At 46.7% G+C, this 16,277-nt stretch overlaps 1 protein-coding gene across 1 annotated transcript in view; it reads right to left on the reverse strand.

Moving 5' to 3' along the window:
* The window catches only part of NDST1 (N-deacetylase and N-sulfotransferase 1), a 379,742-nt gene that overhangs the window by 192,502 nt on the left and 170,963 nt on the right, over positions 1-16,277 (reverse strand). Inside the window, exon 5 of the mRNA XM_078653600.1 lies at positions 10,642-10,796. Coding sequence (XP_078509726.1) covers positions 10,642-10,796 — 155 coding nt within the window. The remainder of the gene's footprint in view (positions 1-10,641; positions 10,797-16,277) is intronic.

Genomic DNA, 16,277 nt, shown 5'->3' on the forward strand with positions numbered 1-16,277 from the left:
AACTCTATCATTGTGGTTTCTTGTAGCGTCAGCGCTTCAAGCTCGCTTACTCTGCGTAAGGACGTTATTGCAACCAGGAAGGCTGTTTTCATAGTTAGCATCTTTAGGGAGGCCTTGTGAAGTGATTCAAAGGGCTCTTTCATGAGTTCCGTTAGGACTGTGTTCAAGTTCCATGCAGGTGGCGGCACCCGCTTGGGTGGTGCGATCCTTTTCGCTCCTTCTAGGAATCTCTTCACCACCTGTGATGTGAAGAAGCTCCTGCACGATTCTCCCCTTGTGTAGGCGACTATCGCTGCCAAGTGAACTCTTAAAGAGGATGAGCTAAGGTTCTTCTCCAGCAAGTGCGTCAGGTACCTTAGCACTGTGGAGTCCCTCTTCATCTTATTGTGGAGTCTTTCCTGTCTGCACCATATTGTGAATCTTTTCCATTTCGCAACGTAGCACTTCCGAGTGCTGGGCCTTCGTGCCTCCCGAAGTACCCTCAGGGTGCTTTCTGGTAGTCTCAAATGTGCGAACTCTATGTCCTCAGGAGCCACGCTACTAGGCTCATGCCCTCTGGCTCTGGATGTAGTACCTCTCCGTTCTGCATGGAGAGTAGGTCTTTCCTCCTGCTGAATCTGTGGGGTGGACCCTGCGTCATCTCCATGATCTGCGAGTACCATGTCTGCCTCGCCCACTGTGGTGCGACCAGTATCAGTGTCATGTTGCTCGCTCTGCACTTGCTCAGCACTCTGTGCATCAGTGGTATCGGGGGGAAAGGCGTAAGCAAATGTCCTTGACCAATCTATCCATAGGGCATTCCCCAGTGACCCCTCCTCGGGCTGCCTGGATGCGAAGTTTTGGCATTTTGCATTCTGGCGTGTGGCAAATAGGTCCACCGATGGTGTTCCCCATCTGTCGAACAGGTACCTTGTCTCCTGAGCATTGAGCTCCCACTCGTGGGATGCCGATGTCTGCCTGCTGAGCCAATCGGCCTGTATGTTGTCCTTCCCTGGTAGGTGTATGGCTAGCAGGTCTATCCTGAGAGGGATGGCCCATCTCCATATCTGCTGCGCCAGCGTTGAAAGCGGGGCTGACTGTGTGCCCCCCTGCTTGTTGATGTAGAACATCGCAGTGGTGTTGTCTGTTTGTATCAACACCTTGTGTTTGTACAGTCTTGTTTGAAAGGCTTTCAGTGCAAGGAAGATTGTCTTCAGTTCTAGGTAATTGATGTGTTTTGCCGCATCTGTTGGCGTCCACAGTCCCCTCACCTTGAGCTCCTCCATGTGAGCGCCCCATCCCTTCAGGGATGCGTCTGTGGTGATGGTCACTGTTGGCGTTGGGGGCGTTAGAGGCTTTCCCCTTATGTTCTCCATGGTCCACCATGCCATCTCCTTCTGCACTACGTGCGTTACAACCAGTAGATCCTCCCACCCGCTGTAGCTTGTGACCATTGCTCCTGTAGCCATTCTTGAATGGGTCTCATGTGGAGTCGTACATTTGGTACCAGGTGGATGCATGATGCCATCATGCCCATGATCTTGCTTGCAGTCCTCACTGTCCGAGCTTGTCCCTTCCGGTAGAGGCGAGTTTCCTTCACCAGCGCCCTCGCCCTCTTCTCGCTGGGGAACACCTTGCCCTGTAAGGTGTTGATCTGTGCTCCCAGGAAGATCTTGACCTGTTCCGGCTCCATTGATGATTTTTTCCAATGGATGGAGAACCCCAGGCTTGTGAGCGTGCTCGTCACTGTATGTGCGTGCTGCTTGCATTTCTGGTATGAGTTTGCTTTCACCAGCCAGTCGTCCAGGTAAGGGTACACGTGTATTCCTTGCCTTCGTAGGTGCGCTGCGACTGCTGCGAGGCACTTTGTGAAAACTCTTGGTGCTGATTTTAGTCCGAAGGCCAGTGTCGTGAACTGGTAGTGGCTTTCTCCAATGGTGAACCTGAGCATGTGTTTGTGCTTTCTGTTCATTGGGATGTGCAGGTAGGCGTCTTTGAGGTCTATTGTGACCATGAAGTCCCCGGTCTGCAATTGTGGGAGTACCTCTTGTAGGGAGGTCATTTTGAATTTTTGCATTCTTATGAATTTGTTCAGGAACCGCAAGTCCAGAATGGGTCTCATTGTCTCGTCTACCTTTGGTACCAGTAAGTACGTTGAGTATATTCCTGTGTTTCTTTCCTTGACGGGTACCCGTTCTATGGCCTGCTTCCGCAGGAGTTCCTTTGCCTCCTCCTGAAGACACTGCAGCTGCTTGCTTGCTAGTGTTTTTCTTTTTGGTTTTCTGCTTGTTGGCCTCCCCTCCAACTCTATGCAGTATCCGAATTGGATAATGTTGAGGATCCATTTGTCTGATGTGATTTCTCTCCACTCTCGGAGGTAAAATCTTAATCTTCCTCCCACTGGTGTCATGTGGTCGTAGGTGTCCAGTTTGTCTTGACCCATCTGTACGTGCTGCCCCCTGGGATCTTTTTTGTGGGCGGGCACACGGAGTTTTTTGAAGTCACTTAGAGGTGGGCTGCTGTCCCCCTCTTCTATTTTGTCCCCGTCCATTTCTCCCTCGAAAGGACTGGCCTCTTTGTTGGTACTGCCAGGACTGCTTCTGCTGGCCATGCTGAGCCTGCGAGTCTGCCTGGTGCGTTTGCTGGAAAGCCTGGTGTGATGTACCTGGCTGGTTTCCGCCTCTCCCGCCGGGCCTCCGTGATGGGGTGCCCCTCTTGTTCCCTCTGAACTGCAATGCTCCCATGGATCTTGCTGTTTCGTTATCTTTTTTCAGTTGACTGAGCGTTTCATCAACTGTTCCGAAAAGCGTGTTGCCGTTGAACGGTGTGTTCAGGATGCTGTGTTGCACCTCCGGTTTGAAACCTGAGATCCTGAGCCAGGCGTGCCTCCTTTCCGTGACGCCCATCATCATGAGCCTGCTGGCGGTGTCTGCCCCATCCAGGGCCGTCTTAAGGCAAGAATTTGACGCGTTTTTTCCCTCTTCAACCAGCTTTTCGGCCTTCTGCCTGGCATCCTGGGGCAGGTCCTTCACCAACTGCCCCAGCCCTTCCATGATCTGGTACATGTGCCTGTTTATCAGGGCATTGGAATTAGCCATGCGCCAGTGGGTCGCGGCAATCCGTTCGATCCTTCTGCCCACCAGATCCATCCTTTTGCTCTCCTTATCCGGTGGCGGGCCCGAGGTAGTGGGTACGTTAGCCCTCCTCCTTGCTGTGGCCGTGATAATGGAGTCTGCGGAGACCGTGCCCTGAATGTAGGCCGGGTCCTTTGTGGAATGTTTGTACTTCTTCTCAGTTCTGGGAGTTACTGCCTTGCATGTTGCGGGCTCCCTGAATGCTTCCTTCCCCTGAGCCAAGACGCTTTCGAGCATTGGAAGGAACTGGCTCCTCGTTTGTGTTGGGAGCAATGTTTCTAGAAGGAAGTCTGCTTTCTGCTTCTCTTCGTCGAGCTTGAGCTTGAAAGCTGCTGCGGCAGATTGTATCACCGAGTTGTAGGCCCCGATGTCGTCCGGCGGCGAGGGCCTCGAGGGGTAAGTGTCGACCACCTCCTCCGGGCTGTCGGTGTCGACATCTATGTAATCTACCTCCTGTAGGTCAGAGGGTGCCGACTCTGTGTCCGTCCTGCTTTCCTCTTCCTCCCCATAGTTGTAACTATCGTAGGGATTCTCGTACTCCTCCTGGTCGTCGATCACCTCGACGTCCTGGTCTTGTTCCTCGGCGACTTCGGTGATCTCATCCTCCTCCTCGACCGCTTCCACCACCGGTGGCTTGGTCTTGTGAGGGATCGTGAAGGCTTTCATCTTTGCGTCGAAATCTTTCTTCCGCTGCATGATGTTCTCCATTTCGGCCTCGAGGCGCCTTCTCTTCTTCTCCATCTCGGCCGCGTGTTCCGCGTCGGATGGGTCGGCCGTTCTTTTCGGCAGATGGCTCGTCGCCATGCCTTTCGGTGTCGAAGTTTTTGACGTCGAACCGGATTTAGGGTCTCTGGTCGTCGTCGTCAGTTTTGGGTCTTTGTCCCTCGGCGTCGATCGATCCTTTTCGGGGACGATTTTCGACGTTTTCTGCTGATCAGCAGCTCTCGGCGCCGGGGACTCCTTCTCGGAGGATCCGCTGGGCCTGGGAGTAGTCGCGGATGCCGCCTTTTTTGGCGTCGGCGCTTTCGGAGTCTTGCCCTCGATCTTTCTAGACTCAGAGTCTCTCGGGTTCTTGGGGGCCGAAGAGTCTCCTACCTTGTCAGAAGTCTTCGTGTCAGAAGTCTTCGTGTAATCGGTCTCTACGACCGTGTAGCTGTCGTCTTCGGCGGCAGCGTTGTCTTCTTCCTCGGAGGACATCCCCAGCTCGTAGAGGGACGGAGTCGGGGCCTTCCCCTGCAGGGTGGCGTGTGCTACCCTCTGCCTCTCTCTCACACGAAGGGTCTTCGGGGCGAAGGCAGAACAGGCGTTGCAGTCTCCGCTTTCGTGGTTCACCGGTAGGCAAAGGTTGCATACCGGGTGCTGGTCCTTCTGCGCGTACTTGTGGTGGCAGTTACGGCAGAACTTGAACGGCGTGTTGTCCATCATCGAGCGTCCAGGGCCTCCCTGGTCGCGTGTTCGTCGACGGTCGTCGAGGATCTCGATGAAAAAACGCCTTCTCCTTGCTGACTTTTCGTCGCTGAAGTCCCCTGGAGTCTTCAGATGACTTATCCTCGTCTCTTCTGTATTTTCTTTCTTCTTTCTCCAAAAATGTCTGGAGCCCAAACGGGAACGATCCAGACCCGACCGCGGAAAAAAAGAATCTGAAGATGGCGCCCAGGAGTGGGAGCTTCCGCAGGAAGCATGCCGACGTCACCGGAAATACACCCAAGGGGGTGTGACGCCGACGCCCACCTGGGCTAAGAAAGAAAAAAAAAAACACAAAGAAAAGACTACGAATCCGGACCCAACCACAAGACCGCGGAATAATGCACAGCATAGTGAATCCAGAAAGATTTACGCTGCAAAACCTCAAACGTAACACTACTAAATCTGAAATCGTCCCAGTCTTCAATAAAATAAGTCTCTGGGACGGCTCCCTATGGTCTGTTCAACCAGGAGTATGCCCTTGTCCAGTAACCTCTGTACAAAACTAGGGAGTCATGCTAGATTCAGATCTAAATCTGGTGAAACTAATTGTCACGGTCACCAATACCTGAACATCTGTTTTTTGAGAAACTTGTTGAGATTCCTCAGGACCAGTATCGGTCTCCATTCGCCGGATTTCTTTTTTTGTAGGAAAAAACGAAAATAAAAACCTTAGCCCTTATGCAACATCAGCACTTCCTTTATTGCTTCTTTGGCAAGCATGACCAAAGCCTCCCTTTTGCAACATTGGCATTTCCTCTATTGCTCTTTTGGCGAGCAAGACCACAGCCTCTTTGCGCAACAAGTGAAGACAAGGGTGGGTGGTTACCACTGGGTGGAGTAGTCGGCGGGCGCTGTATGAATTATAGAGTGTGACCATTGGTGACAAGGTCCAGCACCCAGAGATCCGTTATTTCGTACCACTGGTGGATATAGCTGGAAATCTTTGCACCCACAGGTTGGGAGGGAGGCTAGTAATCTGGCGTGATCATTGCTATTTGCCTCAGTCACAACATTGTTGAGGCATTTGTTTGCGGCCTCCCTATCGAGAGAAACTTGTAGATGACAGACGGTAAGATGGAGGATTGTCGGTATTGTGACTGGTATGGCTAATACTGTTGAGCCCTCTAGAAACCTCCCTTGTAAGGGGCAAATCATTGTCCCCTAACACCTCTAAAGGGCACCTTTCTGTATTGCAATGTACCCAACGACTTTGCGGTCAGTATCAGAGTCATACTTGATCGCCAACAGTGCCTCATCGATGTGCTTTCCAAAGAGGGACTCGCCATCGAAAGCCATATCCAAAACCTTTGTCTGCACCTCAGGCTTAAAGGTGGTTGCTTTCAGCCATACTTCCTGTCTGAGAACAGCAGCTTCCACCGGTTGTCTAAAACCAGTATTGGCTAGATCAAGGGCACAATCTTTGGTTTAGAAAACTGCACGTTCACCTTCCACTAGTATCTTTTGTGCCTCTGGTGTCTTGTCTGCAGGGATAAGGTCTATTAAATGTGCCATGTATGACCACATTTGGCGGTTGAAGCGGCCAATAATGGCTAAAGCATTCGCTGCCCTAATTGTCACTGCTGCCATAGAAGAGACATGTTTCCCTAAAATGTCCATACTACGCCCTTCCTTATCAGGAGTGGTAATCGGGGTAGCAGGGTTTTTTGAACGTCTTTGTGCTGTTTGAGAAATGACTGAGTCCGGCTTGGGGTGTCCAATGAGGCAAGATGGAGAGTCCTCTGGCGCCCTACACTTCTTCTCAATACGGGGTAACACCTGTGGTATGGATGCTGGTGTCTTCATTATTTTGATGCCTTCCTGATATATATAAATAGGGCTTCCGGTTTATTGGTATTTATTTTTTTCACATTTCAGTCTGTATTTATCCATATTTATTTTTTGCCTATCTTATTTGTATTTATCCATATTTATTTTGTGTTTGAGAATAAATTAAGTTGCAAAATGGTATATTTACACATTTATTTAACTGATAAACATGCACTCTTACTTTATCTGTTGCATTTTAGCAAATTAAGCAGCCAAATATAGCAAAACATTACACCCACAGGAATTATCAGCATTATAATACATATATATGTTAACATAAGACAGTGTTTAGGAAAATCTGAACTTGTTTTTTAACTCCCATGTGGTCTATCTGCTCAGCTGTTGTCCTTGAAAGCACGAAAGACAGCATGGAGAGACACTCACAAGAAGCATCATTTTCCATATAGTTCCGCTTTTACAAAATAAATACAGACAGAAAACACATTGTTTTCCGTCTGTATTTATCTGTATCAACAGTACAAAATGGAAACTGGGAGCCTTATATACAATCTGTAATTTGTATGGAGCGTAACAATTTCCTTGGGTCTTCCTTAAAGTCATATAAAAAGCATTCAGTCTGTTTGACCTGAACAGGCAGATGAAACCTGGTGGCCACCCTCTGCAATAAATAATGAAACCCTCCAATATCCTCCGGAGGAGAATCTGATGGGAGATGCGGAGGAGGGGAGGGAGTTGGAATAACAATCATCCCAAGGATCAGGAGTAGAGATTGGACCCGGCAGCTCACCTTCCTCTCTATCCTTGTCCGAAGAGGCGGCATCTGGTACTCCAGGGTCGGCAGGCCCGGGGTCAGGAACATTCACAGGTGTGCTTGGCAGTTGAGCGGCTAGCGTACCTGGAGGATCTATTTGAGGTACCTGCCTGTCTGGCTAATCCGCCAACATAGCCTGTAAATCCTGAATCAGTGATGGTGGAAGATGGGCCAATTCCCTGGGGCGCGGCTCCGGCTGAAAACATATGAATGTCACGAAGCCATACAAGCCTGCTGGTAGTATTGCGCCTTGTCATGATAGTCATGATCTGACACTTTATGTGAAGCTCGGATGGGCTGTGAGCAACTCCATAAAGACTATCATCGTCCTCACAATCTTCGTCATCTTCTACATAGCCCTCCAGCAGTTGAGAGGGCAGTAAGGGCGAAACCTTACTAAACTCTTGCATGGGCGGCCGTCGGAAAGTCTTGTTGACTCGGTAACTGGAGTAATCCTTGTAGACTGTGGCGTCGACCGTGCAGACACCACAGAAAACAATTTTTTTTACTGTCGATGGTGTCGTCGACGGTACCATCATGAACGGGGTCGTCAACGGAAGAGCAGTCGTAGTCGACAGGGCACTCAACGACTAGATGGCCGTCGTCAGGATCTTCACCGATCGTATCTTTGTCGGCTAGGGAGTGTTGACAATCTTCTACAACAAAGGGGTCCTCGTCGTTGACGCGGAGAGTCTAGTAGACTGTATTGGAGCCTGGATTGCCGTCTTCATCACTGTTGCCATCAATAACGGCGTAGTCGATGTAACGCAATGTCGTTGACGAGTAAGGGAGCGTCGTCAACGATGATTTTTTGAGAGATTTCCTCCCCAAAGGATCGGACGAGGAGGCTCCAGGATGATCACCTTCCTTCCTGGAAGGCATAGAAGGTACAGATGAGTGTTTAGCTCCTTTCTCTTTTTTAGAAGCCATGGAGTCCTGGGACGGCTCAAGATGTTTCCCACTTTCACCCGAGGAGCTGTCCTTAGATCTGGCCTTCTTATGGGATGTAGAGGCACTCCTAATCTTACTCATCAGAAGAAGGCGACTGGTGTTTAGTGGTCTGAAGCCACAATAACAACCTTCCCTCTCTGTTCTTGAGGGTTTTAGTTGAAAAGGTGTGACAGATCTTGCATTCTCTCACCTCATGCCTTGGATAAAGGCAGTAAATACAGTCCTTATGTGGATCATCCACATGGAGTCTTTTCTTGCCACAGGTCTTACATGGGCGGAAAAGGCCTTTTGGTCTGACATGATGCCAATATTTGAGAAAGTTGAAGAAAAACTGAGTAGAACTAAGGAAGACACAGTTCCACACGACGTGCAGTAAAAATCTGAGAGTACCGGCCTCTGCTGAGAGTGTTCTAGAGAATGGTGGCAGGTGACTGAATGGGTTTCAACATTTGGTACTTTTTTTTAAAAAAAGGACATAGGCTACTATTTACATGGCTTAAGGCAATTATACCGTCAATCATAGAAACAAAGGGTGTCTATGGGTCTGAAAGAAACTCAACGTCCTGTTCCTAGCATAAACTCGTCATGAAAAAAAAAAAAAGAGGAAAAAGAAACTCATCATATGTGTGACTCAAGCACAACAAGATATTTCCAGGGTATAAAAGTACCCATCAGTTATCGTCCGATACAGCCCTTGTCAACATCTGGGTCTCCTCACACCAAGGAGAGTATTCTTGCAGCCACTTGATGAGTGGATGCTCCAGTGTTACTATGTAGGTTTAGGGGATATCTGGAGTGATAGTGTTCAGATAACTGAGAGGTGAAAGTGAGAAAGTGGTGATATGTATAAAATTGGAGAGGTGGGAGGAAAAGGAATTTTAATAGTGCCTCTCAAGCTTCCAATATTTAAAAACAGTGCGGAAAAATAGCAGGTTTAACAAATAACTACTGTCTGAAATTGTAGGTCAACATGTTTCAGCAGTGAGTGGACTTTTAAGTGTCCGCTACCTTCTTCAGGACCAAGTAATCGCTACTGCAAAGATTGAAAATGTGAAGGAAAGTAAAAACATTTTTTTACAACTATGTCACCTGGACATCCTAGGTGCACATGGTAATTCCTCCGGGGTACTAATGTGTAGGAGGATAGGACATCGCCTCACCTGGCTGCGGCTCAGGTAAGTAGAGCACCGCTCTAACTGTCCGTACTCCGGGCGTCCCTCCGAGCCGACTCAAAGTCCACTCACTGCTGAAACATGTTGACCTACAATTTCAGATAGTAGTTATTTGTTAAACCTGCTAAACTCTAAACAATCAAGTGGCTGCAAGAATACTCTCCTTGGTGTGAGGAGACCCAGATGATGACAAGGGCGTTATCGGACGATAACTGATGGGTACTTTTATACCCTGGAAATATCTTGTTGTGCTTGAGTCACACATAGGATGAGTTTCTTTTTCCTCTTTTTTTTCATGAGGAGTTTATACTAGAAACAGGACGTTGAGTTTATCTTTCAAACCCATAGACACCCTTTGTTTCTATGATTGACTGTTTTTGGGGGCTGTGTCTGTGTGTTGGTCTATAAATATGCCTGAGGACCCTCCGTTTACCGGTTGTTTTTTAAGGCAATTATAGCCTATGAAGCTTTTAAAGCACTGCTTGAATATTTTACAGTGGGACTCTCATCTCGATGATGGGGAATGATTCAGGCATGTGAATCTATGAAAGATACCACAATACTGGATAAACCTGGATTTTCTCTCATTAGCATTCGCCCATCCGGTTCTTCCACTCTTTAGCTAACTAGCACAAAGACACTCCCACAGTGTGAGAGCTGCACCTTATAAATAACCCCACAAATAAAAAATAGTTTGTTTAGGAGGACACCACACTTTGCTAAGCTTCTTAGGAAGTTGAAGACACCCCCTTGTGGTGATGAAGTCAGTTTTCTACAAGTTTATGATTAACATGGAGAGTTCTAGCCTTGATTGAAGATGCAGACTTCCTGCTTAGATTAAAGAAATGTTTCCTTCAGGAAGCAGAGAAAAGTGTTGACTTCTGTCTCCGTTTATTAACTGCTGACTTCCCTCTGAAGGTGCAGCCCCTTCCGTTCAGGTTTTACTTGGACTAATAAGGGACCACCACCCTCGTACAATGGTTTGAGAGGGTGAAGTTGTAGGCTTGTGATCATCTCAAGCTTCACCTGGGGATAATGGAGAAGTCATACTCTGCCGCAGTTTTAAGAAAATGCTCAGCTTCTTGGATTTTGGACAAAGTAGCTAATTTTAATATAGAACTGAGATATCTTGCTTACTCCAGGGGCAGCTAGAGATGTTTCCACCTGCTTAAAAGAAAGCTACAGAACTCTGTAAAAGTAACTTATTATTGCAGTCAATTTGAAATGGCCTATTCGACAAACTGAAAGAAGATTAGCAATCCAGAAAGTCATTGTAAGCTTCTTATCAGACCGGTCTTGCATTCCCAATAGCACCAGCCACATCTGTCCCCCTACTCACAAGTGCAAACTTTTTGTTCATCACCATCTGCTCAGCAAGAACGGATTGGTTGTGGAAGAGGTGGGGCTGCATGTGACTCCACATGTGGGGGAACCACCAAAAATCCTTCACGTAAGAGAGAAGTAGGTCGTCACCTTCATCCTCCGCATCTGTACCTGTTGGGGAGAAAAGGGTATGCCTAAGTGGCAGAAAACATGGAGAACCTGGCCAGGTGAACAAAAGTAAAAACAACCACATGTATTTAGAATCAATCTCATGCAATTGCTATCACCTTGAAAGGAACAAATATAGATCATTATCCCCGTCAAAGATAAACATACAGTCACTTTGAAGACCTATTTCCTTATTTGGAAGATTGCATCCTTCAAGTTGGTTTAAACAGGTGCAATAAAGTAGAGCTGTTTTGTACATTTTTAAGAACAGCAAAAACAATAGTGGAGAGTAGCTGTAAGGTGAAGCTATATATCTGAAACAATATAACTTAAGCATCACACCAGAGACCATACAAAACAGAAACTTATGAAAACAAATAGTCCAGCAGTTCTGAGATGCACATGGTCCAATTAAGTCTCAGCTCTAGGCAAGCCTCATTTAATAAGAACATGGGTCATGACAAGGCAGCAGATGTGAAATTTGCTGAATGTTTAATGTAAAAATATCCATATTTGGAACCCACTGAACTTCTGTTTGAGTGGTGACTTTGCTAAATGCACCCAACCTGTCATAGGATTTATTTCAAGAGGAGATTTCCCCAGCTCCAAACTCCTGTCCCACATTAGATCTCAAACACTGCTCTTCAATGAGAGTTAGGACTTTTGGGTTTGGAAAGCACTATGTAAATTCTTGTCCAAGTGAATGTAAATATATATAGCTTTGCTCTCCACCTCTAGAAATCAGAAATTTCAGAACCTCCGCTATCTCACTTCGCTTAGAGACTCCAAACATTCCTCTCTCAAGCTGAAAGATTTGCTTTCTCCTCCTAATGGAGGCCTCACATCTTTAGCCACCTGAGCACTCCTCCCTCTTTTCAATGATGAAACAGTTGACATCTCTGCTACGAATGTCCACTATTGAGCAATGGCAAAATATATGATTTCTATATCATATCACTGATGTCTCAGCCTACCTAGGATCCTACTTTCTGCCGATTTATCAACATTACAAATTATAGCGGCTTGAGAACCTTCAATTTTTGCATCACTGCCCATGGGAATGACTGGTCTACGGTGTTCATCACCTTATTCCTGCTTTACCAGTGACCACTGCAGCCTGGTGGGGTATCCAATGCTATCCTACCACCCTGTAAATAATGGTAAAATTATGACCTTTGTCCTCCTGCTCCTGAAGGAATATTCAGCATTTTTATTGTGGACATTCACGGTGCGCCCTATTAGTGTCATGCTTCATCATCGGGTCGCACCTTGGTCCCTAAAACCAGGGTGGGCTCAAACATATTTCAGGGAGCACTTTAGACAATGTTCTAATCAGGACAGGGAAAACAACTATAAAACAAGCATTTGCAATGCAATAGGTCTCTCAGTAGTGAAAGTTTGAGCTATTGGCATTGCTAAATAATGCCACACCAATAGCTCAAACTTTAATAATGCGAGACCTATTGCATTGCAAATGCTTGTTGAACTGGTGACTGAGATTCGAGTCCCGGCTTCGGCACAAAATCCAGTGGTTGTGGGCAAATCACTAAAACACCCCATGTCGGAAAAAAAATCCATAAATAACATGACCTCGTTTAAAGTAAGTTACTGTTGACCATATAAAGCGTTCCAAGCCCAGTTCGCGCTATAGAAAACTGCAACAAAAAAAGGGGGAAATCCATGACGCCGGCTGTATTTGTTTAATTGAGTTTAGCCCTCCTCTTTAAATGCTGTAGAAGATTATAGGTTGATTCGGTTATTTGATTACGGGACATAGCCCATCGTCACCAAGAGCTCCCCACTGGGCGTCAATAATCAGACAAGCAAACAATGCAAACTACAGGGCGAAAAATAATGACTGTCAAGAGGCACTGCCCGGGCATGCCCAGGTCTCAACATCCCAGGCATGTCTATGAGGGGCAGCAGAGGACAGCAGAGGGCAGGTGTGAGAGGCCTCCGGGTCTAAGCCTGGTTGTAAACCCACTGGTCCATTTAGACATCAAAAACTGTTAAATGTCACTCTAATTAAAACACCAGGGGAGCCTCACGTGGAAGCACCGACAGCAGGGAGGTTTCTCAAAAGAAACGCATTTGAAAGAAAGAAAAAGTACTTCTTTAGGCAGCGTTCAAGGCACTAACAAAAACATCGCTTAAATGCAATGGAAATGAAGCGATGACCTACGCAGTAACATACCGGTCGGAAATAAAACAACCTGACTGAGTTTTCTATGTTGACGTCATACAAGGAGAACTTCAAGATCCACAAGGGAAAGAAGTATATCTGCACTGGAGCACCCAGTCACGAACTGGGCTAGAAAAGTAGAGTTTCGCAAACAAGAAGAAACATCTCTAGAGCACGGCGAGGGAGAGGCTAGAGAAAGGTGAAAGGAGGAGCCCTTCTGCATGACCCCATTGTTAACTCTTGACAATGACCCCAAGAACCCCTCTGTATTAATAAAAAAATGTAGTCCACAAATGTCAATATTACCTAAACAAGTGAAACCAGTGGTGCGCGCGCACCACAGAGGAGCAGGTCCGGGTATGGAAACTAGTGGTGCGCGCGCACCACAGAAGCAAGGGGAGGGAGCACTGCAGCGAGGTGAACGCGCACTGCTGCGCGTGCTGGCCACCATCAGGAATGGGTGGAGCAAAGGCGGGACATACGCCCGCCTTTGCCCAATTGCATGCCTTAAAAGACACGCTCAAGTCAATGGCAGCGGGGGAAAGCATGATCACACGCATAAGCGTGTGGTCTGCTTTCAGAACCCCTTTCAAGAAGTCTCATGCTGTGCGAGCAATGCTGCGCACTGCAACGCTAGGCGAGAGACCTAAAAATACCTAGTAGTCACCTCAGTTTCCTTTTAATTTGGGTGCCACTAGTATGATTAAAATACACATGAAATACTTGTGTAAATAAAGGGAAGGGTTACTATCCCAGTACCCTCATACTACAGACAAATTTCATCACTTCCTCACGACCCAGACAGGGTCCCGGGCTTTCATCAGAACTGATTGTAAATCCCTTCCCCCTATTATGTATTAATGTCACTGTTAGTCTATGATGTTGGGTCGATCATTCACCATTTGTCACAACACCGGACATAAGACAAATATTAACAGAATAGGCTTAGCTACTTGCTTGTGCCCCAGGTGGAGAGGCATACACTGGTGCCTGTTTTCATGAAAATCATACTACAGCAAGAGGACAAAAAAAATGAAACAAAACAAACCGAGATGAAATATGTATTGATTCAGCTGTTCTGAGTGTAGGAGAATTATGTTCCTGTAGCAGATTCTCTTAATGCATGCAATGACATGCCTGCTCTTTGCATGCCCATCCATACACAGTGCACCCACATTCCCAAAAGTTTGGCCTGGACCTATTAACCACTGCATGCAATATCAAACTTTTTTGCGTGCATCTTAATGCAGTAGGGGCAACCATATTGTCCCTCTGCATACACGTCATGGTCTAATACTAAGCAACACAAACAAATACTGAGAAGGTGAATTCAATGTGGCATTTCACAGGTATCATTGCAAATGTGATGTGCGTAGCGTTTCAGTAGAGTCATAGTCAATAATGCTACTTAAGTTCCTACCCTCCAAGGTGTATACTAACACCATATATGGGCTGGTGGGACACGTCCCTGTAGTCACACTCTGCTGGAATTCAGATAGAGATCATTAGTGTCCTCGTAATTCATGTACAGTCCAGAATTAAAAAGGGTTGCGTGTCGCAAAACCCCTACAGTGCCACCAAGCACCCGTGCTGGTTTTCTCATCACTGCACCGTTGTTTTTATGACATGTTCCCACACCCCGCAAGTCGGTGGGTGGGGCTTTGTTGCCGTAAAGCAGATAACTGAATATTCCCTTGGTGGCAGGAGGACATGGTCATAACTTTACCATTATTTACAGGGTGGTGGGATACACATTGTGAAGTAAATTCTAAAAAGAGGGACAGAGTATCCTACACTTCCCAAAACGAAAACTTCTCTCTCCACACCTCACACGTCAGTGTGAATTTTTGGTTAGAAGTACTCGGTGCTACGACATGTGGTACCGCTATCACAGCTGTGCCGACTTAGGAAAGGAGATCTCCCTCTGGGGGCAGTGCCCAAGACAAAGTAGAAGTGCATTAGCCTCAGAAATAGTTACATTTAAAGGAGGGGCTGCCATCTAACTGCCACCTGAACAATGGTCAGCAAAACCTGGGATTCAGCAGAGCAGCAGTGGGTTGTATGGCGGTGAGGCTGTTAAGTAAAGATCACAGTGGTGGGCACTAGAAGTTGAAAAAGATTATATAGGGAGTGCCATCTCCAAGTCAGGCACTAATTGACAGGCTTAATGAGGCAGTGGTCCTTATGAAGTCAAGCAGGAAGGCAAGAAAAGAAAAGTGATTACATTAGAAATTACATCATTTAGAAAAAGGCATGAGAAGTTCAATACTGACAAGCTAAAGTGACAGTGCTATAAAAGGCGGAGAGGTGCACCCGGCTTATAGAAGTAACAATGAAACCCGACTTTTTGACTTTCATATGCAACTCTTGGTCTTTATGCAAAATGTCTTGTCCTAATAATAGTGTAAAATGTTCAGGAAAAGAAATAAATACTTATAACAACTGTACCAAAAAAATGCATTCATTAACTGCGGTAAATACTTGTTTTCATTCATACCGTGTTTTCTGTTAAACCATGGTTATGCTGATATTTTAAGGGAGTCAGATTTATAATTTCAAAATTGAAGCAATTTGTGCCTGGTGTTTGCACTGGAAGTTATATGGGCTCTTTTTTAGGACTAAATGCCTCATCTTTCGGAGTTTGCTATTATCTCTTGATTACCCTCCCCAGAATGACAGTCCTTAGAGTAGACATTAGTAAAATGTACAGAAAAAGGAATATCTGCTCTGGCACGAGAGAAAGAATGGCAGCTGACTAGCAGTGACACCAGATAAATAAACCTTAGGAGAGCCAAAAAGTGCAGGACTGAACAAAACAAGCAAAATACAGTTGTATATTATAAAACCAGCAACTCAACCCTAGCCGGCATAATACTGACAACAAACCAGCCAGGCATGAGGGTACTACTTGATCAGGATAAACGTATTCTGGGTCAAGTATCATGTATGGTGTCTCACTCACTGCCATCTGAGCGGCGAGGGCAGTTTGTGAGAGAAGCTGCCAACCCAGATTGTGTGCGGTACGGTGATTCTTATCTTTTAACCTGTGCACTTGCACTTTGACTCTCGTCCACTGTTTTTAATAATTTAACCTGCTCAGCCAGCCTCATTGTTTTTATTACCCTCACCCTCACCCTTATCCTTTTTGGTTCCCGTTACCTTTGGGCGCCAAAAGTGTTTGGACCCTCTCCTGCGGGTACTGGTGCTCTGCTGTTCTCCTTCCCGTCCCAGTCCGCTGTGGCAGCTAGTGCCGTTGAGCGGAGGGCGTGGAAGTTTGAGCCTAGTACTTCCGCCTTCCTTAG

The sequence above is a fragment of the Lissotriton helveticus genome, chromosome 7 (assembly GCF_964261635.1).
Source record: "Lissotriton helveticus chromosome 7, aLisHel1.1, whole genome shotgun sequence".
Lineage (NCBI taxonomy): Eukaryota > Metazoa > Chordata > Amphibia > Caudata > Salamandridae > Lissotriton > Lissotriton helveticus.